General features: G+C 41.2%; 1 protein-coding gene across 1 annotated transcript; it reads right to left on the bottom strand.

Moving 5' to 3' along the window:
- On the bottom strand, positions 1–27,337 carry CHL1 (cell adhesion molecule L1-like; the record flags this gene model as incomplete). The annotated part of the gene is made up of 17 exons (XM_009587644.1): positions 1–217; positions 2,033–2,105; positions 2,948–3,079; positions 3,755–3,916; positions 10,768–10,947; positions 12,240–12,362; positions 12,596–12,800; positions 12,968–13,083; positions 15,652–15,874; positions 18,410–18,480; positions 19,310–19,507; positions 19,714–19,815; positions 22,564–22,688; positions 23,842–24,007; positions 25,539–25,705; positions 26,407–26,518; positions 27,200–27,337. Coding segments are annotated over 17 exons (2,510 nt in total), but the record flags the coding sequence as incomplete, so codon positions are not given.
- Positions 27,338–27,868: the final 531 nt, after the last annotated feature.

Genomic DNA, 27,868 nt, shown 5'->3' with positions numbered 1-27,868 from the left:
TTAGGCGTGGAGAGGAAAAGTTGCCGTAGAACTCCCAGTGCTTTCCACTGATCCTTTTTCCTTAGATCCAGAATAAGCTCCAATAAATGAACCATCTTCATTGAACATCCCATGCTCCCCTTCTCCATAATCTACCAGACTATCAGCACTTTCGGTGGCTTTAATGTCCCCGTTAATTGACTGGAGGCTGCCTTTCAGCGGCTTTTCATCGCTGTCACTACAAAACAAAGAAATGCCTTTCCAAAAATCTAGCTTTTAATTGCAAGCATGGAAACTGCTTTTTTATTGTGAAAGAAAGCAGCAGGAGGGAAGAGCGAGGGAAACATTTCTATGTGGGTTGGACATGGAGAATGACCTGACCCCAGGAGTCCTGCTTGGTCCGGTGCACCTCAGACAGGTCATCTACACCCACCTGAATTCCACACATGTATGATTTTGGGATTATTACAACAATGGAATTGGTTAAAAAGGCAAACATCAGTGAAAACTACTCGTGTGTTTTGTTTTTTTCCCTTTTTGCCTTGGACAGACATAGATAGAAAGTGAAGGGGAAAGAAAAGGAAATGCTGGAAAGGATTTGAGGGATCCGTTCCAGCGATCAGTGCTGGTGTCAAGTCTTTGGCACCTTACGGAAAGAGACATTTTCATTTTACAAGGCAATATTCGGGGCCTATTTATTTCCTTTTTCTTTTGAGGGGGTGGGTGAACTGATGTACAATTGTGGGATGAGGCATCAGCTGTAGGTTGTATCTCACTGCTTTGTGAGCATTTGTTTGATTTTAGATCCTGACAAAGGGGCTTTTTTCCCTTTTTTCATTTGTTCTGCTGTTATCTTATCGTACTGTAACTGATGGGGAGGAACAGGGGAAAACAGAAGCAGAATCAGTGTCTGCATCTGCTCACATGCAGCCTATGTTCAATGGCAATTTCATGAAGAAGGACAGACCCATCACCAAAATTCAGGAAAAAACGGAAATTCCGCTGGCCATTCCTCCTAATGGTACCGCAGAAGAACCACCAAAGCAGCCTGACTTCTCCTGACTGAACAGAAAGTTTGGGGGGATTGGGAACATAGATTAAAAGATTACAAAAAAACCAAATTAGGCCTCTGAACTAGGTACATAATTACTCAATTACGGCCCTTGCTGATGCCAGCTCAGTGTCAAAGCTTTGGTAATGGAAGGACAGAGAAACGCACCTCAACTTTACCTCTTCAGCATATAATCAATAACGTGTATAATCAATACAGTAAAAATATTTGCTACTTTCCTGCACATGGTATTTCTATTTATAGAAAAGACAAGTTTGGAGTTTGAGGGGGAAGGAGGGGGTCAAAGTTATTAACCTCAGGACTTTCTTACCTTTCTAAATATTTGTCCCATTAGAAAGCATTAAAAATTAAATAAAGATGAAATTATGCAGAAAAAAAAAACCTAGTCCAGTACAAATAATGTAGTATATATAACTGGGATTTCAACAGAAATGATGTCTTTTTCTTTATACCATGGTTATTGTAAGCTTTAGTTATTTTAAGGCAGCTAAAGCGATTATTTCAGTTCTCCTACAGAAACTTCTGTAGTGAGGGCTGTTGGGTCTTTTGCCATCTCTTACTGCATTTCAAACTTCTGTTTTCTTCCACAAAATGAGCATTCCCCATATTACACAATTTGGGCCTGATTGGGTTTCAGAAACCCACTGAAGACATAGAAGTCTTCCTATTGACTTCAATGGACATTGCAGTAGGAACCCAAATTATCATATATATTTACATTATCCATACATTGCTAATTAAAAAAAAAAGTGAAAAATAATCACTGATACATCAACATTTACTTATATCCCAACTTGGATGGATTTAAGTATACTGGATATACCTTTACATTCCTACTATTATCCACTCCTGTGAGGTTTGCTTTGAAAATGAAAAATAGCGTTAATTGCATGCTACAAAAATGTCCTAAATAATGATGACATCTGGAAACAAACAAAACCCCAACAAACACAGACGCTTGTTAAAGCAGGTCCTATTTACCTATATTCCCCAAAGATTTCATCTTTTATTGATTGAGCTTCAGGATCTGGATGCAAATCTTCTTTTTCTTTCACTGTACAAATAAAATAAAGCACAGATCTGTATGCCATGTTCTGCCGTGGACTTTGCTTTTTGCAGGTGCAATGGGAAAACCGCCTGTCATCTCCTACAGCCTAACCTGGAGGGCAGCAGCTTGTGCTGCGTGTCTGGCTGGACACAACCAGCATGCTTCCATCAAGGGTCTGGTGCCATTCCCTGATTTTTCAGAAAGCTAAGTGTTTATAGAATCATAGAATAGTTTGGGTTGGAAGGGACCTTTAAAGGCCACCTAGTCCAACCCCCCTGCCATGGGCAGGGACATCTTCAACTGGATCAGGTTGCTCAGAGCCCCATCCAACCTGACCTTGAATGTTGCCAGGGATGGGGCATCTACCACCTCTTCCGACAACCAGATTTATACTTAAATATTTAAAATTAAATCCTTACTCATTGCTTTGAAAATTACAGAATTACTTTTAGCAAAATACTCTATTGTTAAGCAGTTTGGCTACCCATGGAAGTTATGTCAGTGAGTACGTCAAGTAGCAGTTATCAGGTGGAAAGTGAGCAGGTAGCCCTGCCAACCGAGGTGCAGCTGGGGAAGGACCTTGACTCTACGGCTGGATACATACCGGAAGATTCAACAAGCGCTGTGAAAGGCCTTAGCAAGATCTCTGACCAGCACACAGCACTGTCTCACCCAGAGAGCACAGTTTCACTTATATTCATTAGAATCCATTCTGCGGATATTTATCAAAAGCTACAAATCCTAATTGGATGTTTCTGCTTGTGGCTTTGCAGCCTCCAGAGATAAAAGTCTGAAGGATGCTGGTTATTAACATGTGAACATAGCCAAAGGACAATAAATCCATTTACCTGAATATTTTCCTCCTTTATTTCTTCTGACAAAGCAAACAGTTAGCAGCAGTAGGGTGAGCAAAGCGATGGCACACATCAGTCCAATAAACCACCCCTGGGTGGAAATTCCATCGTAAATGCCAGCATAGGCTTTGTGAAACAGAAGAGGAGTGAAAAAAAAGAAAATTAACCAGAGGAAAAGGGCATCACCCTACTATAACATGAATACATAACATTTTCTTCAGTGAATCTTAATTGAATCAGACTATCGCTACTTATTGTGTTCAACTTAAAGAAACGCAAGACAGAAATACGTCCAGAGCGTGACATTTTCAGACTTAAGGGGAATCTGCAGTCTACAAGGCACAATACAGACATTTTGGAAAGGTAATTCTGAGCGAGTAGTTGACTCAAAGGATTAATGCCAAGTAGGAAAGCTGAACAGAGAATTGTTAAGCCTCTCATGCAAAAGCAGTTTTGCGAAAGAAATAGAGTTAAAAGTGCACCCGATACATGCAAACCACTGGACTGGCACACTTAAAACGAATTATATCACGGCACTACCCTTTCAAAATCGCATAGGAGGGAAAACTGTTTTGTAAAGGTTTGTAATTGTTCCAGGCTATTGTGCGCCAAGTAAAGCGTAAGACCCGGCCAAGAACCACGGATGCGTTTATGCTCCCATGGGATTCAACTGCAAGGGTCAACTTAAAAATCACAGAACAAAATTATGATTTTGGTACACTGCACAACGTAAGATGTAACCTCAACATTTATTTACATTGAGAATAAATCTTTACCACCTTGAAGGGTTTCATGTCTCACCTCTCCCCCTTGTCTCAATTACATCTTCAAAAATGCTATTGTTATCAACCCAATTCTTAGTCACTAGACGAACTGTATATTCAGTTCCAGGCTCAAGCGCCTCAATGGGGTGAAACTTTTGGGTGGGGTTTACTGCTTCTGAAATCTTGCCGATCCCTTTACCTATGGAATGTACATATTCAAGTCATATCGATTAATTGCATTCATTGAACAAAAGGCCTGTGAAATGCAGTTACAAAGAATGTAAATAACACACAAATATGACACACAAGGATTTTTAACATTTGTCATGAGATAATCTGATTTTCAAAAGCAGGCGGTAAACTAAAAAACATTCCCCCTATTTGATTTTTAATATTCCATCAGATAAAATAAACAGCAGACTGAAGTAATCCTGATGTTTATGAAGGGGTTTGTACATTTCCCAGGATGAAAGTTAATATTGATGGGGGATTATGGATCTGCTTTAACTAATGCGTGCTTAAAAAATTACAACTTGAAAATGGGCTTGCTTTGTATAGATAATCTGGGGTTTGATGCCTCTCCCATTGAACTGAACTCAGCAGGGAAGCACAGACAGCTTGTTAGCTGGAAATGGATTCTTATATGTCTCACGGAAAAAATTAACATTGGGATTTGTACTCGTTCCTCTCCTGACGGTGATTTTCCATGTCCTTTTAAATCCCACAATGCCTGCCCAAAGCACTGTTTTAGATACAGCTGAAGTTTGCTTTTAAATTGATATTTAGGCATTTAATGTTCCTGATGAGGTTAATATTTGATTAAGAGGTAGAAGGGAAATTCCGGTAGCCCTAGTTTCAGAGCCTTTTTACTCACAAAACGCCTACTGTAATTTCTGTCTGCATTAAGATTGCAGGGTATTAAACAAGCTTTTTTACAATAGCGTTTGTGGATAACGGAAAAAAGGACATCTACAGAGGTTAGTAATCACTGCCTGAACATGAAAAGCCTGTTCATACAAGCAAATGCAGAACTTCGGGCTGACACGGGGGATCTCTTTAGTCAACCAACGGGTACAACCCGGGATTGTGCCTGCCCTCGATGGCAGGAGAGACATTTTGGGGGGCTGCACTTTATAAATATAACTCTTTAATTGTGTTGCCTAATTTTCCTGCTTTATCCAAAGTTGTCTAAACTAAGGATTGAGCACACAGTATAATTTGAAAACTACCTGACCAGTAGCACTGACAGTAAAACAATGCTCATTAATACTTAAACTCATAAACAAGCAAAGCGAGAACCAGTAAACAAGCAAAGCAAGAAGCTTTCAGTGATTAAGGCTTCGTTGACAGCTGAAGGGGAAAAAAAAAGATTAAGACGAATCCAAGCACAATCAAAGGAGCAGTTCAAGATAAGTTTTCCAAGGCAACTATACATGTATTACAATAAGCAGTTAAATTAGTAGCCCATTGGGACCCAGAGAGAACACATACAGCTGAAGCACTGCTGATACTGAAGCACAGCTTATTAGCATAAATTAATCCATCTACCGGCAATTTTTGCTAAATGAAGTATGTGAAACTGAACTATAATTTTTAATCAAACTGCAAATTAAGCAACAGGATACCACAGGTATATATTAATTACATGTTCTAAAATCAAGACATCAGAAAGTATTTAATGGAAACCCTATCCATAAAGTAACAAGAATGAACGTGAACCTTAGATCCAGATGCATTAAACACATGTAACACTTATGCATGACACGATAACCACATGGTCCAACTTGCAGACAACACAGGTCTCCTTAGGAGGCATTTCTACTGAACTCCTAGCAAGCAAAACGCTTAACCCTGAGCTCAGCGGCAGCCCACAGCTGCGGTTCATTGTGCATTTTCTTAAACCACCTTAACCAGTCCTTATCTATCACCTATTTATTTCCAGCTTGTGCCAGCCTCTTCTTTTTGAACGGTCAGCTCCTCACAGAAGCAGGAAGGGGGAACTGATATGGCTGAAAAGTAACCCCTTTTTCTGCCAGGTCGTTGCTCAGCCGGACCAGCCCCCAGCCGGCCGTGCCGTGCCCTGGCACACCGAGCAGCGCGGGGCTGGGATGCGCGTCCGGGAATGAGGGTTTGAGCCCGACCTGACCTGGGACTGGGGATTTACCATCGGCTTTCCAGGCTGTTTAACATCACCTATCCCAAAACACTACACAAAATTTTTTTCTTTAAAACTTGGTACAGGTGTCCAGTGACGGGTGATTATGAGGTTTCTTTCCACGCGATTTCTTTCTGTGTTACACACTCAATATAGCACCTACAGAGGAGAAAGCATTGCTAATTGGGGCAAGTTTGGTGGTTGGAATAGAAAAAGCAGTGTAGCATCCTGAAAAATAAAAGCAAAGATATACAGATAAGGAAAAGCTCAACATACTGAAAGGTCAGTGAGCTGCAGAAATTAGCTTCAGAAAATTGAAAGCAGTTGGGTTAGGTTTTTAATCTACAATAAGGGAGAAGAGACATTAGTAATAAAGGCATATCACCAGCACTTCTCATCTTCCCCCACTATTTATCAGCCATACCATGGGACTCGCATGAACATTAAACACTGAACTGCAATTTTACAATATTCCTACCGGGCTTCGAGATTTATGAGAACAACGGAACACACATTTTTTATAGAAGCTTATGGTATAAAAGGAAAAACAATATAAACCGCCCCCAAAGAGTTACAAGAGTGCTAGTTCTCCAAAAGTTAGCAAATCTGTTATAAAACATACTTATATAAAAAAGCTGGCAGCCTAACAGCTAAATACTAATTGTGGGCAACATCTTAATTTATAGCCATACCTGTCTAAATACATCTGCTGCAATAAATGGAAAGTTGAACTTTCATTAGTTTTCCCCTACTGCCTGGCTATTAAAAGTGTATAAATATGTATCACAAGTATCCTTCACCTTCTGGGCTTTTTTAGTGCAGGAGGCAATTCATGCTAAATTGGGAATATTTTAAGCTATAGAGATTAGTAAACCTGCTGTGTGCAAAGTCTTTTGAGAAGAATTTATAGGTGAATTAGTGATCAGCTATTTGTACGGATTGTCATTTGTGGGAGAAATCTGAGCTCGGACAAGAAGACAGGTTATAGCTCGTTCGTCTCTTGCTGCTGCTCTTTCGCTCTCTGTGTTGGCTACACTGGGGCAGGCTGATAGATGAGGAAAAAGCAAAACAAATAGCAAAGACAAACAGTTAATCACAAATTTGTTTGAAGTACTCCAAGACTGATGTATTTAGCATATTATATTTAACATGCCTATTTTTCTTGCTCAAAATGATAGGGGTTTGAAACAGCGATACATCACTTATTCCTTTTCCCATCCAGCCTGGGTGCAGCACCCGGGCTGGCAGGACGGTTCCTTGCCTGTCATTAGGGATTGATGGGCTACAGGTCCCCCGGCCGAAGAAGAGGCATAGAGCGGAGTGGCATAAATGACAGAAAAAGGAACTTTTCACCGAGATTTCATCAGATTCTCTTGATTGTGAGCAAATAGGGTATATTTTGAAGGATTGCTGGTAACAATACCAGTGGTTACAGATGGCTAAGGCAGTTGTATTTTTCCTTTTTCACTGTGCCTGTGGCAAAAGAGAACTAAAACCATATGTTTTGTTACAAATGGTTACTCTCCTCATTTTATGGTGTGTCATGAAGGTTAGTACCCTCCGGCTAAGATTTTCAAAAAGCCTGTGGGAGTTACGTGCCGATTGCCATTGAAATGTAATGAAACTGGTGAACTTTTATTCTCTGGCTTCCCTGGAAAATAAAACTACAGTTGTACGGCTTCCTCTGGATGAATTTTTCATTAAGGCTTGAATTTCTGGACACACAGTAATCATTCTCAACATGTAATACATGTTCAGTAATCCTCGAGAAACACTGGTAACTAGATGAAAAGAAGCTTTGTGTTAAAGAAAGACTACTATATTAAATTAATTTTTTTCACTTATGTAAGAACATTATTTTGTATTATCTTGCTGGGGGCTAATGATCATTGGAAATTGACATTTTCAAGGGGAAAATTAATTAGTTTGTAGGTCATTTAAGAAATACTGCCTGAAAATGAAAAGTTAGAGATAAAACTCATTTTCTAAAGACAGCATACCTTCCTCTATGGAATGAAACCACAATGAAGCCACAAAAAATAAGCTATTATTTATTTTGCAGTACAATGCAAATATCCTTTTGCCCAGGTTCTTCATGATTGTCCACAGTATTTTATCAACAACTGATAAAAATCTTTGGTTGTCTATCAGCGTTTCATATCTGAGTTATTTTGGCTACGTTTAAGATCTTTCATAAGAAAGAGGCTTTTATTTCATTGACTTTGTATTAGCTGCCAACGCCAGTGGTGTTGGGTCATGCAACAAGGATGCTATAAATGAAAGCTTTTTTATCGCCTGCTGCGATTTCTCATTAATTCCAATGGGCCTGCATTTAATCTTAGAGACAAATATCAAAATGTGGTTTTCCTCTGTTAAGTAATTATACAGAAACAGCCCCTTCTGACAGAGGCAGTACTGCAGAGCAGAGGGCTCCATCTCCACCACTGCCAGACAAGCACAGAGCGCGGCACTGCTCCGCCGGAGAACGAAGAGAGAGAGATGTGAGCGTGAGATGGTCTTTTCCTATCAGTATCTACTCATTGACCTTTTGGGAAAGCGTTGCTAACTCAAAGCAATGTGTTACTCCTGACAAAAATCTGAATCTGAATGGTTCATTCACAGAGGAAGATGCTGCAGTTGTAGAGAAAGGGTATGACCTACCCATTTATCTACACAGGGAATTCTATTTATTTAACTGAGAGAAACTTTTTTTTACTAAATTCAGTCATTCATGCCACTGCAAACTCATTGTCAGGAAATGGGCTGCACATAAATTACAGGCTGGGAAAATTATCATTTAGAGCACAACAATTCTCCCTGCACAGACTTGTTTTTAGTGGTGATAAACGCATACTTGCATATGTACATATTAAAAAAAGAGATTGACTTTTCTTTCTGATTTCAGACTGTAGTAGCAGGGATAACTGCAAATAAATGAAAGCACTAGCAGTGATGTAGATCAAGTATATCAATGATAAAACGTGAATGAATCCATAGCTTCCACCTCAACATCTCCACTTCCTGGCAGAACGTATCGTGAAATTCTGAAATACCCACGGCGCAGCCTGCAAAGGCTATATTACAGCAGTGGAAGCTATTCAAAGTCTTAAAATGAACAATGAGAGCTTTATGTTTTTATTACTAAAACCGGAACATAGTGGATATAGAATCACTGAATCAAAACCCAAAGAAACTTGGAGTGCTCTATCACAGAGTTTCATTTCAGAGGGCACCACATTTTATATCTGTCATTTATGTGGGTCATTTTAAATGATAAACTTGACTTTTGAAATCATTCCCTTTCTTCAAAAAGAGAGATTGTTTTAATTTTGAGCAATTGCCTTGCTTCCCATACCACAGCTTAAAACCCCAGGAAGGTCACTGAAAAGAGGGATTTTTTTTCAGCCTATCATGTTTAGTTGAAAAATATCCAAACAATTTAGCCAGCAAATAATGACACAAAATTCTAATGGCGTCTCAGTGACAGATGCAGTGTCCTAATTTAGGGTGGCTTGAGAATCAGCAAGGAGCACACATTAATCGCAGAACTGGACCCTTGCAGCTTTTATTAATTATACTACTCTATTCTACAAGCATTTCACAAGGATCAGTTGTTGCCACTGCTGAAACAAAGTCTTAGGAAAGAAGAGGACGAGAACAAAATGAATGGCAACATTATCATCCTTTTAAGCATATCAGGCAGGGATGCATTTCATAAAACCTGACAAGGTTATTCAAAGAAGTTATAGACTTTCAAGTGGCCAAAACACATTATTCTGGCTGCCCAAGGAAGGCCAGAAAGGGTAACTAACGAGGTGAAATTGTATATTTTTAGCTTCAAAAAAAAAAGGAACTTTTACTTTCTTTAATGAAGAATAAATTTTAAACCATGCTGATAGATTAATAGTTACTGCTACATGAGTACCTGAATACTACAGTGAGACTGGAGGCTACCAGACAGTGGAGAGGGAGTTTCACTACTTGAGAAAACGGATGATAGCTCATGACTGGATCCTGAGCTGGGACGTGATGAGTTTAAAGTACTTCTTACTTGTTTTACCAGTAACTGAAGAGATTCTGCAACTTAGAAGTCCAATAGGATGTTGTGCAACAAGGACGATTTTTCTATTTTATATCAACATTGTGCCAGACTGTTATCATTGCTAAAAATGATGAAGCCAGGACTATTTTGCTTATGACATTCTCTTTCTCCTTCCCCGTGGTAAGTGCACAGCAACGGTTTCTGATTAATAGCAAGGACTTGTTCCTCGGTATTGTAGAGTTTTCAGACTTGCTGAGCACAGTACATTTTATTTCATTTCAACTGAATGTGAAAGATGAGCTATCATATGGTGCTTGCGATTTTCCTTTAAATCACTGAACATCAGTCTTTTAGGATAGGGTGTAAGTGGCACACAAATGGTCACTTCCAGTCCCTGATAAAATAATAATAAAATAATGGATCAAAAGCACTGCAGTCAACTTTATGTTCATCTGGATTTTCCATGTCAAATACCTGCACTTAACATTGCTAGCAGTCCCCCATCTTCATGCAAGGGCAGAATGTGTTTTTATTGTATTACTGAGAACAGATTATCTAGATCTTCAATTTTCTGTTCGTGACTAAATGCAATTTACTTATTCTAGTACAGCTTAAAGAGTTGATCGGTGGGAATAGAAACACAGTGCTGTACAGCAAAATGAAACAGGTAAGCTCTACTTTTCTGAAGAGCTGCACGGCTACATTAAAAAGTTCATTGATTGTTCTCATGGAAAGAAAAACAAATTTATTTCCTCTAATTACAAAGGAAATGTCAAGCCTGGAATATTCTCAATAGATTTTTCCGTTATTGTTAGAGCTTCTCCACATAAAAACATATTGCCTATTAACTTACTCCCTTGAGCCATCGTTAGTCCTTCTTCTGTGACCGGCTTCCCACAGCCTTTGACTGTACAAGCCTTTACATAGAATTTGTACTTGGTACTGGAGCTGAGACCTGAAAGCCTCCAGCTGAGCGTGGAGCGGTTGGTTACACTGACGTCGTTCAGAGGTCCGATTTCATGGGTTTCGTTTACTGAAAGGGAAAAGGCAGTTGAGTCAGACCCAGCAGCTAAAGGCTACGAACATGAAATTTGTCATGAACACCCCTGCAAGGAGGCACTCTGCAGTAAGTAGGAAGGATGAAGGCTGAATAAGCATATCTCACCTTCCTGCCAAGTACTTAAATGGGATTTATCTCACCCATGTCAATCTCCCAACTACTCGGTGAGCTATTACTGTTCTTAAAAAGCTCTCTGATCCTAGATATGCACATACTGAGTGGAAAGTAAAAATTACTGTCTCCTAGATCATTAAATATATATGAATTGTTTCTTGCTTTGCTTCCAAACATCTGCAAACTTTTGCAAGCAAGTTAACGGATGGTTCTTCTGCTTTGCTCCGCTCCGCCCTGGCACAGTTGGCAGCTGAAGCAGGGGTTGCTACTCCCAAACTGCCTAAATAGACGGATTCACTCTCTGCCCATAGTCATCAAAACCAAAGGGAAGATCCAGCCTCCAGCCTCAGCTTGCAAAGGCAACTGGGCAGTTCTGTTATCAGCAGAGATAAGTGAAAAGTACCCGGGTTTCTTTTTGTAAATAAGACACAGTCTAATCCTGTTCCATCCCCAAAGAACATATAAAACACCCTGAATTGTCGCCACACCTCACAGCTGGTGGTGTGGCAGTCAGGGACCAATACTGAATCTTGCCTGAGGTTATCTGCTCAAAGTCTCTTCCCAGTTTTTTCGTAGGCAAGAAAGAAACACCCCTGGTATTTCATTGTTTCTCAATGTGATTACTCAACAACATGACTCAGGTGGTAGTTGCCTGTGTTTCTGCTGAGGCACCGCACAGGGAGGAGGTGCTCACTGACAGAATGTGAACATCTGAATAAATGTGGCTAAAGTGCCCTCGTTACAAATTATTTTGTGTTCAATAAGTTTCACTTCAGTAAAATGCACCTACAATTTATGGGTCTTCTTAACTACTACGTTAGGTATAATTTACAGATATGAAATAATTAATTAGTGTATAAATGTGGAAGAGGGCGTGGCAGCAACGTGAGCGTACATCAGAAAAGTGCATGGAAAACTTTTTGCTCTGGAAGATGGCTTTGGCCTGCCCTCTAGCAGGCTGCGCGCACATCGCAGTTCAAAACACGCTGTTCTGATGTTATGGCTGTTATAGGGATCTCAGAAACAGCCCTTCTCATCAGCCTCTTTTAAATACCTGTGCACATGTAAACCTTTTTTTTTTTTTTTTTTTTCTTTTTTTTTTTTAACTGATAATGCTTAAATTCTAAAATCAAAGCAAAACAAGCACGTACTTATCTGGTATTGCAAAATGTAGCCAGTAAGGTGGCCGTTTGCTTTCTTGGGGAGTCCCCACGACAGAGTGATGGAGTCCTTGTCAAAGTTCAGGATCCTCAGAAAACGTGGTTGTTCGGGAACTGGAAGATACAGGGATTAGCTTTCAGAGAAGAATATTGGACAGGTCTGTCTCTACACATACTTGTTAAATGAGGATCTAGTTCAGCTCAAAACCTACAGTTCCCCTTTCTAGTGAAGGATTTTATGAATATCAGAGATTTTACAATCACTTTAAATACAGAAACCAGCTTGCCTTGTTACGTGGACAATTTCTGTTTACGTCCCTCCATCCCATATTCTCATTTTGTCTTACCTCCTTCCGGAGTTTCAAACACAACGGGGGAGCTTTCCGGGCCATCTCCTTTGGCGTTGTAAGCCAAAACAGTTAAGCGGAATTCACTGAAGGGCTCTAGACCAGGAATCATCCCATAGTTTCTGTCTCCTACAAACGTTAGGAAGTGTTTCTCTGGGTGATGCCTTTTTCCATCCAGCATGCTTTTTGTTTTCCACCAACTGACCTGCATTGAGATTGGCATTTCTATAACAAATTATGTTTTATGGGGCTGAACACAACACTGATTTCTCTCATCTTCCCAGAAATGAGAGGCTGAAACCTATCCTTGATCTGGGATTCATTTAATAGTTTATTCAACCATATGCAATTATTTAAAGAGAAATTCGTAACCTTATAGCCTCTTAAATGTCCACGAACTCTGTCCCTTGGTATTCCAAACCAGAAGACTTTGACCAGCGTGCTGTTCACAATATCCACCGATACGCCGGAAGGAGAGGCATCTGGAACTGCAAAACCAAAAGTGCTGCATATTAAAGACACTTACAAGAGCCCCGTTTCACACTGTTCACAGCTACAAGGCTTGGCTTTCCAGCTCAAGCTGTGGCAGTTCATATAGTCTTACTGCAGGCAAGAAAAAAGCCATTCCACCTGCATCCAGTGGGTGCAATGGGCCAATAAACATTATTTTGCCATATCAGGGCTTTCTGCTGCGGGCTGGAATACAGGTGCACTGGGACATATGAATTTCTACACCAGTATTTATGATTTCCTGTTTCAAGTAATGCTTACAGCAGTGAGAAGAATAAAAAAAATGATTAACACAGCACTCAAGAAGGCAATCATAAAGGTTTTTTTTATAATCAATTTCATTTTACAACTAAGCTCATTAAACAGCAGGATTTTAATCACTATACAACACAGAGAGCTATTATCGCACCTGAAAAAAAGAGGCATTGATCCATTGACAACTGAATTGCAAGGAAGATTTTCCACTGATCGATATAAAATTAAATCCATCACAGACACACAAAGAAAATAAACATGCTGCGGGGTTTCTTCCTCTCTGTTCTCACTATTCACCACCTCTTCTGCCAAACACTCGACAGAGGAGAGAAGATGCACCACCAAACCTTCCCGTTGCCCACCTCTGGGTGTGCAGTAGGCATTCTCCTGTCTGAACAGCACCAAGACCATTGCCAGCACCAAAACCTCGTGCTGGTGAAACACCAGGAAGCACTCAGCAGGTTGTAAACATCAAACCGGTCCATCCAGGGTTGATAACACAGGTCTCGGTGCGCTCACTCAACACGAGGAGTGCTCCAGAGAGCCTGCCTTAGGATTTCTTTCCCTCTCTAAAGCCGGTGAGATTTTTTACATCTGTGGCTATCACAGTAACTTTACTGACTGTTTCATATCGCCTACCATGGATGATGATACTCCATATCGGCTTCTGCGAGAAGCGGCAGCAAGTGGAGAGGTGGGAGCAGCAGCATCTATACTACTGCTCCTGGGGAGTGACTGCTGCGGGACGTGGCGGGTTAAGTCAAGGACGTGGCTGTCTGGTCATTTTAATAAGCAGCAAAACACGTGCTTGGCTTAGCTGGCTAATCCACTGTTGACTTTTCAAAGGCCATTCAGACTGTCAGTTTATTTCATTCTTACGAAAACAACTTAAAGACTTCAGATTCTGCACGGGATCAAAACTGTCTGACTTCAACTAATAAAATTAATCTTCAGATCTGAAACACGGACCATTCGCTGGCCCTCCTGCCCCCTCTTCGCCAACAGCTCCCAGCCCCTGCTGCTAAGCGTTTGCAAATGCAATAAGCATTTGTATTTGGGATCGGGGAAGCCTGGCGCCCCACGCTAGCTGGCCACCATGCTGTTTACTCCCTTGCTGATTTAAATCCTTAATTCCTACAAAAAAGATTCTTTTTTTTTTTTTGATGGTGTTAGTGCTTAACTGGGTTGCTTCCCAAAGTGAGGCTTGGCATTTCTTCACTGCAGCTGGATACCTTTCCAGTCCTCCAAATACCTTCTGCAGCCATGCAGTGAACACCAAAGGGGACAGGCTGCTGGTCAGAGATGTTGGGGTGGCCTCAGCAGTGACGTTGTCCCGTGGACATAGCAGGGTTGTCGCCTCCCGCATTGCACCGGCATTAATTCTATTAGCAGGGCAATCCTCTCGCACGTTCACCTCTCCTGCCATGACATGATTATTAAAGCCCACCTTGAAGCTGGAGCTCGAAGAGCAAGTGCAAAGGGTGGGTATCACAAGCGGTTGCTGTGATTTCAGAGCAGCCCAGGGCACCTATTTTGTGAAAATGGGTGGCAAGGGGAAAAAGCCTCTCTGTTTGATCTGGCCTAAGTGATGCACTGTGGGCCAGGCAGAGTCCAAAATCAGAGGTGGGCAGATGCTGAGAAGACCCAGGGAGGGGGCTTGGAGCAGGAGTAGATCCAAAGCAAAGCCTTACAGCGGAGGAAGACTTCTCCAGAGATGCAGGGAAGCCTGAAAGGGGGCTGTGCCACCTGGGAGCCATGGAAAGCCACTGGACAGAAACCCAGGCTGGAGAAGAGGACCTGTTCTTCAAGGACTCAATGGACCCAGCACACATGGGAACGTAGCATCATCTATAAATTCACTTACAACGCCCAGCATCTGAGTGTTTGTACTTAATTGCCAGAGTACTTAACTTCTGACAGTGTTAAACTGTTGAACCGGGCCCCAGACAAGGTAAAGATTTTTTTCCCACCAAGTACAACACAATGACTGCTACATTTCATAGACTTCTTATGGACTGTGGCCTTCAAACAAGTATCCAGTTTAAGCCAGCAATTGAGATTAATGAAAGCACAAGTGACCTTTCCAAAAAAACCCTCAAACTCCAGCAAGCTGGCATCCACGGCACCCAGCATCAGTCGTATCTGTGTCTCATGTAGCCCACCATGCTGAGCACTGGCATTTAAACAGCTTTGGCCATGGGCTGCCTAATCCATCACTTCATAGCCGATCGTTTTGCATCGCAAGAATCCCCCACGCAGCCTGCTTTTACATGGATGTTTCCACCACTTACCGTCCTCTCCTGAATATCCGATGGTAACATTTGGTTCAGGACCGGATCCTAAATTGTTTACCGCTTGGACTTTGATCTCGTAAGGCACGAAGGTGGGGGTGTTCCGCAGGGTCAGAGAATGCTTCTTCACCGTCTCCTCGTTCCAGTCCGCCTCGACTCCCCGCTGCCGCCAGCTGACTTTGTACTCCAGCCCCGGCCCGTTCCTCTCCACGGGTTTCAGTGGCTGCGGAAGAAGTTAAAAGAGATCCTGTCTGCCTTTGTGGCAGTAACCATGAAACAGCAGCTGAAGGGAGGGGGGAATAATTTTGGAGAGCGTGTTATAACGTTGGGAGAGAAAAGGGGGAAAAAAGAACGCTTTAACTTTTCGCTGATCATGTTAATTTTAAGATGACTGGAAAAAAAATGTCATGACTTCAAGAGAAAGGTGGGTGAAAGGCAGAGAAACAGTTGGATTAAAAACAAGACTAATTGCTAGGAGACATATTTCTGCACACTGCATACATCAGTTTTTGTTTTGTCACAGGTTTTCTTTGTTTTCTTGTGTGTTGTAAAACCACATGCCTTTTAGCACAACTAAAATGCATGTTTTGGAACAAGGTTGTGTGTGTCTTTTAGTACAGCTAAAATCTGTGTTTTATCTTAGAATTTTATGTAGCACAGCAAGTTGGGTCATTAAAATTCAGATTTGTTCTAAATATGCACCAAATGCTTGAAACTATGCCTGGACATTTAATGTGCAACTGCTGTGCTACTCTTCTTTACAATCAGCTGAAGAATTCGTCACAGCGTGGTTCCCATCTAATTAACATTAATTTATAAAATATTAGAAGACATATAGCAATGGATTGTCATGAGACATTCTCCAATTGAGTTTATTTCTCTGAAAATGTACTTCTTTAATTAATAAAGTTGACTGGTCACCTGCACTACCAAAAATGATGGGGGTTTTTTCAGTCCACCGAAACAGCTGTGGGTATTTCCCACCACATAGCCTACTTCTAATAATATTTAAATTATATATTGTACATATCAAATATATAATAATTGATATGTATCCAAGCTGCACACAGACGTCTGTAATGAAACGGCTTCGCCTTGCAAGTGCCAGCAGAAAGCGATGCCCCATCGACCCGCCTGACCGCCACTCCTCATGCATGGGGGCACTTAGGTCTGGGGGATCTGCAAAAATTCCCATTTATCTGCTCTGAGGGTATGAGGATCTTTGGGATGACTGTGGCCAAGGAGCTGGTAGACTGGGCGGCTTTCTAACGGGCACCACTGGGAGAATCGCCTCCATGGCAAAGATCCCGGGGAATGGGATTGCAAAAGAGGCTGAAGAAATAAAAAATTCCTACTCAAAAATAACTTCTCATTTAGAGTTAAATTGCAGCACTGCTTGACTCTTATTTTGATCTCCCTTAATGCTGCAAATCCTTGGCTGAAAAGCTAGTCACTAATGCTCATCTGGTCTCTTAATCCAAAGTAGGCAGATTAACATGGTTTTGCAGCCTTTGTCTGCCAGAAAGAGCGTGTTCGGTGCCTAGCACTTCCTCTGAAAAGCACACAGGAAACACCATAAATAAATGAATATCCTGTTCACAACGTTTAAATGATTCAACAATATTTAACAAAGCCTGTCCATCCCATTCTCTCCCTTCAGTCTCAGTCGTCGCTTCTACTTTTGCCCTGTCTGAGCAGCAGATTACGGGCTTCCCGGCGAGGGGGAGCGCTCGTTCTCTGCTCAACGAAGCGTTGGTCATCGCAGCATTTCCCAGCCATGCTGCTTACTATCGCTCTGCACTTCTTCCGAGAGGAAGGATTGTCTTCCCCGACTCTGGGCTATGTCCTACAGCAAAAATCCCCATCCAAATCCAAGGCAACAGATCTAGAGGGCCACCTCCTTTTGGCGTAATTATAGCCTAAATCATGAATTCACACTGGGGAAACATTTATTGTTCTTTGCTGCGAGCAGCAGATTGAGAAGTAAATCTCATGTAAATTGTGTTTAATTCCAGCCACAAAAAAATATGCTTCCTTCCACAGTTGTTGAAATTTGTGTTAAACGAAGGAATATATCTCTCTCTAAACTGTTGGCACAAAAGCTGTAAGCTTAAAAGCCAGGGAATTTGAAGACTGGAAATCATCTCAAGACTTCTACACAATTCCTTTGACACACGTGCTTAGGAGCTTTATCTACATTCCTTTAGTTCTTGATGTAAAAATTCAAGCTCACGTTCTCTTGGCCAAGTGATCTCCATCATTTTTAAACCTCCAGGCTGGAAGGGCAGAAGCCATGTGTGAACCATCCCCTGCCTGGGCCTGGCGGCCCCTCCTGCAGAGCAGGGCGAGACCACAATTATTTTAAGCACTTTCTTGTATGCAAGATGCACAGAAGAAGAGTGCATGCTGGAGGATTCTCACCGTGCTTTATAGGACTTTCATATTTCTTGATAACCTGCAAAGTTAGATGTAAAAAATTAACTTTTGAATCAGAATGAAACTAGGGGAGGAAATCCAGAACACATTTAAGTCAATAAATGACTTCAGGAGCTTCAAGGGTCCTACCTACGGAATTTGCGAATATTTCCTAAAAAACAGAAGTAGGGGAATGGGAGATAAAGTCAAGGGATCCATTATTTTTTTAAATGTATTTGTATTAAAACAACATCCTGATAAATTCCATGCCGCTTTAGAACTTGCTGCTTGAAGGAAGAACCTGTTTTCAATATTGTAGCATTGACAGACACATTTGCCTTACCTCCCATTTCATCACCATTTCATTTGGTTCAGAAGCTTCAACTCGGATGTTTTCTGGGTTCTTGTCTGGAGCTGGAACCACACAAGTGACAAGGTTAGTTTGCATATCCTGGGTTGTATCCTGCATTTATTATTTAAATACAAAAAAAGGATTCAAAAAACTTTTCTTATTTCCGTATTACTGAGAATGAAAGACACCTAAACAAAAAACGTTCATGAGATTAATTACTTGGATCAGCAAAGCTGCTGTGACCAAAACACATTGTTTATGCAGTTTTGATTCCTAAGTGCCCTTGTTAGTTGGAGCCACCAGCTAACACGAAACTGTGACTTTTGGATTTCAAAGCACCAGATGTAGGGGGATTATGAGGAAGAGATTTTTCTCCCTATGGGGATAGTAAACAGAAGGTATATCATTAGTGGGACGCACACAGCTGAAAAGCTGAAGAAGGACCTGAAATTGAAGTAAAAGGGGGAAAAAAAAGAATGAGAGAAAAATGCCAGGGAATGCAAATGCCGTGCTGAACAGTTGGTCTCTAAAATGACTTTCAGGGCCACAACGTTTTCTGTCATAGCGAGAAAGGCACTGTGAACGGACATATTTGACAAGCTTAGTGCTGCTGGAAGGCTCCCCATAAACCTCAAAGATCCTCTCCAGCAACTGCTTGTCCATAAAGGGCTGCAATGGTGCAAAATCAGCAGAGCTCAGGAAAGCTGTATGCTATCGGTTCCCTGGTAGGAAACACCCTGCTAACCACGGCAGCGTAGACTCCGCTGAGCAGCGAAAGCAGCCCAAGCGTGCCTGCCTTCTTTACTCCTCTCTGAAGCACACGAGGGCACTGTTACTCCCAGCAAAACACTAAAAATATTAATATTCAGAAAACTAGATGGCAGTGTTTACCAGCCGGAGGTGTTGCATAGCGCAGCGATGGTTTACTAGGCTGGCTCCTTCCCACAGCGTTCACAGACACGACGCGAAACTGATAATTCATATACGGGGACAGTGACAAAAGGGCTGTGGTGTCATTCCCCGGGGCTCGGGTTAGCTCCTGCCACCTCCCCGGCTCCCACCGGTTCTCTTCAAACTCTATGATCGACTCTGGGGAGGAAAAGAAACAAAACAAAGAAAAAAGGCAGAGCCTGTATAAACGGGTTGTAAATAGCAAGGATGGAAACGAACTCACAACAAATTAACTGTCATAGTAAAACCAATAAAGTATGGCTGTGAGCATGCTTTGTTTCTTCTAACAGCCATGACGTGCCATATTGCTAAACAGTGCAAGATGATGCTAAAATCCTTCATACCATTAACAGGGCTGTTATGACTGGCCCCGGCTTGCCAGGATAGTCGAACACTTCGGTTTTGATTTTCTGAGAGCTGAAGGTCTTCTGGTGGATCAGGAACATCTGAGAAATAATGAAGAAGCGTCAGGAGCACGGCAAGCTATTTCTGTTTGTCTTGGCATTTTCCAAAGGACTGGAACAACAAGTTCAGTGAAGAAGGTGATTAAACATCTTTTGATTTCAAAATGGACAAAATTAGGAAAATGGGAATTGCTTTTAAAGATCCTTTTTATTACAGAAACCCAAGCTGAACCTTCTGGTCCTGCTTTCTCCCTTATGAATGCAATATCCCTTCTCGAGTTCATTTCCATCTGCTCTCATTACTGTGCTTGCAGCAACAGATTATTCTTTGCAAATCAACACTAAGATCTATTTAATCTTTAATAGATATTGACACTGCTTTTAGCAGAAAGTCGTATCAGCATCACTTGGATTTACTCTGGTGCAAACCAGAGTGGTAGAAGGTGACTCAGCTCCGACAGTTATTGAACTTGACCTTTTAGAGTATGAGTGAAAGGATAACATTCATTATCCTAGCTATGGGGATCTGTATTAAAAGGAAACACGAAAATTCATTACCTGCCAGCTCAACTGATGCTGTCCAGAGAATATATGAAAGTTAGAGTTGGTGGTGGTTGGTGTGATAACTGCACTGCATCTCCCGGGGCCAAGTGCGGGACTACGCAAGCCCTGAGCGCAGGAGCACCCTGCTGCTGTCAGAGCTCCCTTTGCAGGGACGTGGTTCCTGCCCCTTAACCAGGGCTGAGGTGCGTCCTTGAAAAACTGCAAACCAGCACCATTGAAATAGGCTGCTCCCCCTCCCAGTCCTGGGAGACGGCGAGGGGGGCACACGTCTGCAACAGCGCCCGGTTTCCCAACAGCATCGGGGCAGAAGAGGTGATCTGCGGCATGGGTCGCCTGCCAAATTGCCTGTAATTGAACGAACGCTTTCAAATTTAGCGGATTCAGACTGACAGATGTTTATCTTCCTTCTGGCTTGCTTTGACAATTTGCAGTCTGATTGCATTGGATTAGTTTGGTAACTGAAATGTATAGGGCCTGATGTAAAAGAGTGATTTCTCACTGCAGGGGGCTGATGGTAACCCCTCATCCTTCCAAAGTCACACACACACACACTCCCCCTCCTTAAACATAGGGCTGGTGTTTCAAAATCTAAAAAATGTACAGACCAAGGAAAAGAGATTGCACAACTTGGGGTCTTTGGCCTCCTCCTGCCCCAACATCCCAACTACTTTTTTGGCTGACAGTGTCATTTCTTATAGGAAAAACAGCTACCTCAACTGCCAAAACTGTCTCTGTCTGTGAAAGAAATTAATTGTGTTTGTACTGAATTTTTTAAATAACAATATTGAGTTTTCTTGTTTATCTCAGGGTACATAAAAAAGTTTAAAAGGTTGTATTTGGGTTGGGTTTTTTGTTTTAGTTTTCTTTGCATTTCTTTCCCCTATTTCTGTTGTACTTGGGAAAAATCAGGAAAGCACAGTTTAATTTACAGGCATTTTGCTGTTCTATTCTTGGAGCACATCTGGTATTAAAATTCAGTATATTCATTTAAAGACGACGATGATGCATCTTAAAGATGCACCGCTCTGTTTATTAATCATAGAACAAATACTTAGAAGTATTCTAACTGAATATTTCTTTTGCTCTTAGTTGCCCATATTCTGATGTCTCCATCTGTGCCATATCGCAAAAGAAGCCTGAATTTTTCACTTGGAAAATAACAGATATTGTTAATCCACCAAGACCTTTCTTAGATACAATAAACAAGGGGGAAAGAGCACAAGACTATTTTTCCTCTTCTGCAGTTCACCTTTTTAAAAGGGAATAAAGTGCTTCATAAAATTTTCATAAGTAATGTAACAAATTGTCTGCAAACATTTTGAATTATACAGCACTTAGGAACACAGTACCATAAATAATGTGCATAGCATCTTCTTAATTTACTATTTACTGAAAAATACCATTCATTTAAAGTGTGAAAACGTCTTGAAGGTCAGATTGTCTTAGTTCTTGTTGCAATCACTGCCAGAAATAATTAAAAATGTCAAATGAAGCAAAACTTAATGAAATTAAAATGATGCAAAACTGTCCACAAAACAGAATTTTAGCTATTGGTTGATGTCCTTAGGTACATGTGCAAAGGGCTTCGCATCACTCCTCAAGTTCACCCGCTTAATTTCCAGTGGTCCTTCAGGAAGGGAGGCAGGTTTAAGGATGATCACACAAGGTCAAGCTTCAGAGTCTGTGGGTCAAGGCTTTTCTCTGCTGTGGACTTGCTCTTTGCCATTGGACAATAATTTATGCTCAGATTCACAGAGATAATTAATCATTTTAGGTGCTTAACTTTCACTGATCTTCAGAGGAGTTGGACATCTAAATACTGGCCTTATGTTTTTCTTCTTCAAAAAACAGCCCAAGCGGTAATTCGCGTGCAAGTCTCTAGTAAAGCGGGGTGAAGGACTGACCAAGGACTTCAAAGCAGAAGCAGAGCCATTCTCAATACGCTATTACACCTTGCAGCCTGGGCAAGCTCCTACAGCCACTGCCTCGTCTTAGTTATAACAAAGATTAAATATAAACGAAAAGTTTGCGTCAGCATCCCCATTCCAGGAGATACAAGGATAGCACAACCGAGGTTAACGAGTGAGAGGTACATTGCACCTCTGTGAAACTGGGTTATTGAGGCTCTGTAACTGAACTGGGCGAAAGAAACAAACAAGCAAAAGTGCTGCAACGGCATTAGGTACTGCACGGAGCTGTTTGCGCACCGGGAAAATATCCTCTTACCAAGAACAATTAACTGCGATTCGGCTGTGACGCTGTCCAGAGAAGTGCTAGCCACACACGTGTAAACTCCTTGATCCTCCAGTGTCACGCTTGATATGAACAGTGTATCCCTGTCCAGAATTATCCTACGGGGGAAAAAAAAAAGGTACATACAAATAAGGAAGAGAAATATCTGTTAGATAAGCATATGACAGACAGAACTGTTGTTCTCCGAAAAACTATTCATAAAAAAACTTGGTAACAGGACATTTTGAATAACATAATTGGACGTTAGGCCTATTACTTTAAAACGTAATTGTAGTTGTATTATACACTGTGCTGTAGACTATTATTTGTATTTTGTAGCAATTTAGCCTCCATGGCTGGAAGTTGGCATGTCTCTCTTGGTCTGAACAGAGCCACATTGATATGCATCGGCTGAGTGTCTGGAACATAGGATTTTGGCACATCGTTAATGAGGCAAATACATGGGCTTTATGTCTGAATTTTTGAAAGGGTTGAGTAAAACCGAGCATTCCCAACCCACTTGTGTAATGTCCAATGCACCAGGGGAAGTTGGCATTGACCCAGGCACATGGCATTTGCTTGGCGCTATCTCCCCGCACTACGTGGCCTCAGCAGGATCTTCAACCTCTCCAGCACCACAGTATTTAGGAAACCATCTCTTTTCTGTGGTAATTAATAAAGACATTTGACTGCTAACTGTGGGACACCTCATATGGAATAAAGGCTGAGCTCCGTCCCCTTAAGGTCAATGGAAACACAATAGTAGGGCAAAGTTCAGCCTGCACTTGCAAGTCCTAAACTCATACGTAGGAAAAACTCATTGTTTTTAATGTGTACGATTTTAGGCAGAATCCCAGAAATCTGTTTTACATTCATGTTAACATTACAAGGAATTGCTTTCGCCAAACAGGTATAAAACACAGGAGAATAATAGTTCCACTGAAGTGGAGAAACAAAACCCCAGCTGACTGCACTGGGGCTAGGGTTGTGGGTTTGGGTTGAACCAACATTTATGCAATATTCTGCTGTGATGGTGAGAGAGTTAATAAAAAACAAAATCATTTGCCAGCCATGGCTCAAAACTACTATAGATGCATTTATATTTATACATACATAAAATGCAGATCTATTCACATATGGCATGAAGAATTCTTGCAGACACAAATTTGCATTTCAAGCTATTAAGTCTCATGTTTATTGCAACTCATGTTCCCGCACCATACAGCATTATTCAGCTGAGATCAAGAAAACTTTTGTTTCTTCCCTGCTTACCTGCCATCTTCCGTGCTGTTGACTGGCAGCCCATCTCCATCTTTCCTCCAGGATAATTTAAAACTGTGTTTCAAGTGTGAATCATATTCAGACTGACATTTCAATAAAATGGAATGTGATTTCAACACTCGGGGGTTCTTCGGAGTAACAACAAGTTTTGTAGCATCTGATTGATGACAGAAAAACACTTTGATTAGGAGAGAGAGACTATTACATCAAATTTTCTCCAAGCACTTCGTATCTAAAAATCAACCTTAGGAGCAATGATCATGTCTTTTTTGTTATATATACAAACATTTCAAGTGCAGGATGGTTGTTTTTGAAATAGATATTTGCCAGGATTTCATTTTCTATCTTGAAAAATTCTTTTTTAGTTCACTCCAAACCAAAGAGCTCCAGAAAAAAAAAAAAAAACAACCACAAAAAAAAGTCACAGGTGAAAATCCTTGTTAGCAGACTGTCATGAAATGGATGATAAAAAAAAAAGCTTGAATATGATTTTTATGTCCAATTGCCATTTGAAATAGGCTTTGGCAATGATCCAAGAAAAATTACAAGCTTATTAAAGTCAAGTGAGAAAAAATTATTGCAATCAAGTTTGTTCTTTTAATTGACTCTAATCTGAATGCAGAAACAGATGAATAAGTAAGAAGAAAGCAGTTGGCTGAATTTCTTTTTACAGTGAAATGTTGCTCTGTGAGAATTTCATTGTACATTTTCATGTTTATTATCACTGCAAAAAATTTACAAAGCAAAGGGAGTGTGTGGAAATAGAACACAAAAGGAGTATTTCTTTCTTGAGTTTGTCACAGCAAACCTGCATCTGAAAGTCCTTTTGAGGACTCTGCTAATTGAGTATTGAAGGGGTCTTTTTTATTGGCAAGCCCTAAATCCTAAATAAATTTGTATGCAACCCACTAAATTTAACCTGTGTGCTCAGCAGAAGCTGTCTACTACCATCCCCCCCAGGGAAAAAACCCTTCCTGCCCAACCGACCAAATAAATCCCTTAAAACAGAATTAGAGCACAAGGTATGTATCTGAAATGTATGAGTAAACGCATTTCAGTAATTTTTTTCTCTATTTACAAATATTTGTCAAGTTGCTAATCAGGCAGAGGCCCGCTGCAAAGCCCTCAAACCAGCAGCATCCCCTAACTCATCCTGCTGCAACGTGCCTGGTGTTCCCTGCGGATATTAATTCAGTTTGGGATGTACCTTCTGACGAAGAGATGGGAAGTAGCGTTAGGGAAGGAGGAAGCCCACGGCTGTGGGAGATGCAGGGACCCTGTCTGGCTCAGCGGGGACCCCACACCAAGCCCACGAGCACAGGGAGGGCCCTGGGCTCCTGAGGGTCAGCCAAGAACCTGCTCTGAGTGTAACAGGGCGGATGGCAAGAAGGAGGGAAAATCCTTTCAAGATAATAAAGTTAACAGATCTGGGAAGTAAACTACAGTTTTTGGTGGCTTATGCAGCTTCTTGAAGTGTCAAGAAGAAAGCGAACACCATGTATGAGCATGGAGAAATCACACAAAAAATAGAGACAATTTCAGGTCTTATTATACAGAGAATTTATAGCCTCACAGAATAAATCTGTATCTTGGACTGAGTATTTACTAATTACTTATTTACTGAAAATTTGTAAATATAAAACCTTAGCAGATGTCAAAGGTCTTTCTATTCATAAGTGAGACATTACCTCTTATATCCAGATTAGCAGTGATTGCTCTTTTTCCAACAGAGTTTGCAGCCCAGCAAGCGTACGATCCTGAGTCTTCTTTCTTTGTTTCTTTGATCTCTAGGGTGCCATTCTTATTTAACTCATAGCGGAACGTTGAAAGTGGCTCTATGCTGTCATCCTTAGTCCTGAAGAGGATAATAATAGTTATGGGTTATTTCCAGGGCTGCAGGAACTGTTATTTCATGCAGATATTGCAGGGGACACAGGAATTTTGGGAGCTGGTCTCAGCTCTGCCACTGAACAATCAAATCAAGATCAGCAAATAACTTTACCCATGTGCAGCAAATCATAAAGGGACATAAGCTTCCTGCAAACCAAAAACACACTGACAGCGTCTATCAAGGTCTTTAAAGTAGTCTGGCTGAGTCTTTAATCTATAGCTGTCATCTCCAATTTTATTGCACCTGTCAAGTGCTATGACAATCCTGTGATTTCCAACTGTATGGAATCATTTCCAGGTAAGTATGCTCTGTAAGTCATCACGTTTCCAACTCAATAATGTGTCCAAACTTAAAAAGTTGCCAACATTAAACTAAGGCTGATGAAGCTGTAGCAGGATTTGGCTATATACAGCATGGCTTGCTTTAATGAATATCCCAGCACTTGTCTCACACAGGTATTGAGGTCTTTCATTAACCTTTTTTTATAAACCAGTTCTTCAGGGTTCTTGAAAGTGCATTTAAACACAGAATACTTATATTATATACAATTTTGTTACAAATTTCTAATTTTACTTCCATAGAAATAATAACTAGCACATTTTTCAATGTTTGGGGAGCCTATATGAACTTGTTTCACTTGAAAACATCAGTTCTCAGTGGCTTACCATCTAATATCTGCTGCAGGCGAGGCAAAAATTTCACAGTGCAGGAAGGCACTATAACCCACAACTGTGGCATAGTTTTCACCATCTGAGGTCAGTATTAACGGAGCAATATCTGCAGAGGAGAATGCAAAATGAGCAGCACTGCATTTCAGAACTGGGAATATAAATACTGTCCCTGCATCATCCCCTTTCCCAGCAAAGGTCAAAGGCTTAGCCACTTAATGGGAATTTCACTGCCTTTTGGAACCAGTTGCGCAGAGCACCTGAGCTCTCATAAGGTTCACTGACAAAGATAACAGTGGTTGACTGCTGGACATGTCAGAACGTGAAACATCAACGTGCTCCAGGAGAGAAAACAGACCCAATTCTGCTTCCTCTAGAGACCTCTTTTATTAAACAAATTTCCACCACCCTTTCTTCAAAGAACAGGCTGAGCATCACAACTGAAATTAAAGATTAACAATACACTTAATAATTCAAAAACAGAGTTGTGGTCATAATTCAGCCCCCAGTGGTTTTAGTACATTTGAATTCAGAAGGTTTTCAGCCCAACCACAACCACATTTTTAAAATAAAGAGTATATCAAAGATCATGAGCACTTATACTAAGCATATAATATTGCCCATGATACGGCTTGTTGCATTAGTTTGGACAACGTATTTCTTAAAGTCTGGGGCCAATGCGAAAGAACAATGACGTGGTTACAATCCCCAAGCTGTTCTGAAGCATTCAATCAGCAGAATGGGACACTTCAGTTAGATCTTGAACAGGAAAGGCCAGGAGGGTACTCACTGAGAACGTTCACGTTGGCGTTAGCAAGGATGGTGCCGTGCTTGTTGCTGGCCTCGCACTGGTACACAGCACTGTCCTGAAGCTGAAGGTTGGTAAGGCTGACCTCTCTGGCAGAGATTCTCCCTCTGAAGGTCCTACCTGGAAAGACCCAAACTATGTCAGGAGATGGAGAAAACACCATGACTGTGGAGTTCACAGTCTCTCCTTACTGCTTGAAAGTCAAAGGCAAAGCACATCTTCACGATCAAACCAGGACCTTGCTCAACAGCTGGAGAGCAAGTTGCAGAGCACTGCCTTTGCCAGCAGTCCCGTGGCCTAAAGAAAGTGCTCTAGAGCACCAATTTCCAGTAAAATCCCCACATAGACTTTTTAAAATGGTAGTAATAATACCGCTGCACCAGGGAGCAGGGCCTGAGCTCCCCAGCCGCACAGCCACCTGCGCTTATTCAGCAGCACAAAGAAAGACCAGGAGTCCTCAATGAACATAAACTACCCCAGATCCCCAAAAGATGGGAGCGTTATGGGCTGAGACAGAGGCAGTAACTCAGGGGTACCACCACTCCATAGCCCTGCAGCTTTCACCCCTACTCTCTTCCAGGTCACATTTAAACATTAGCTTAAGTAAATAAATATTAACCCATGTCTAGAATCATAGAATCATTAAGGTTG

Source organism: Fulmarus glacialis, unplaced genomic scaffold (genome assembly GCF_000690835.1).
Source record: "Fulmarus glacialis isolate BGI_N327 unplaced genomic scaffold, ASM69083v1 scaffold10, whole genome shotgun sequence".
NCBI lineage: Eukaryota > Metazoa > Chordata > Aves > Procellariiformes > Procellariidae > Fulmarus > Fulmarus glacialis.
The sequence above is the reverse complement of the archived record's forward strand: the minus strand, read 5'-3'. Positions and strand labels throughout refer to the sequence as shown.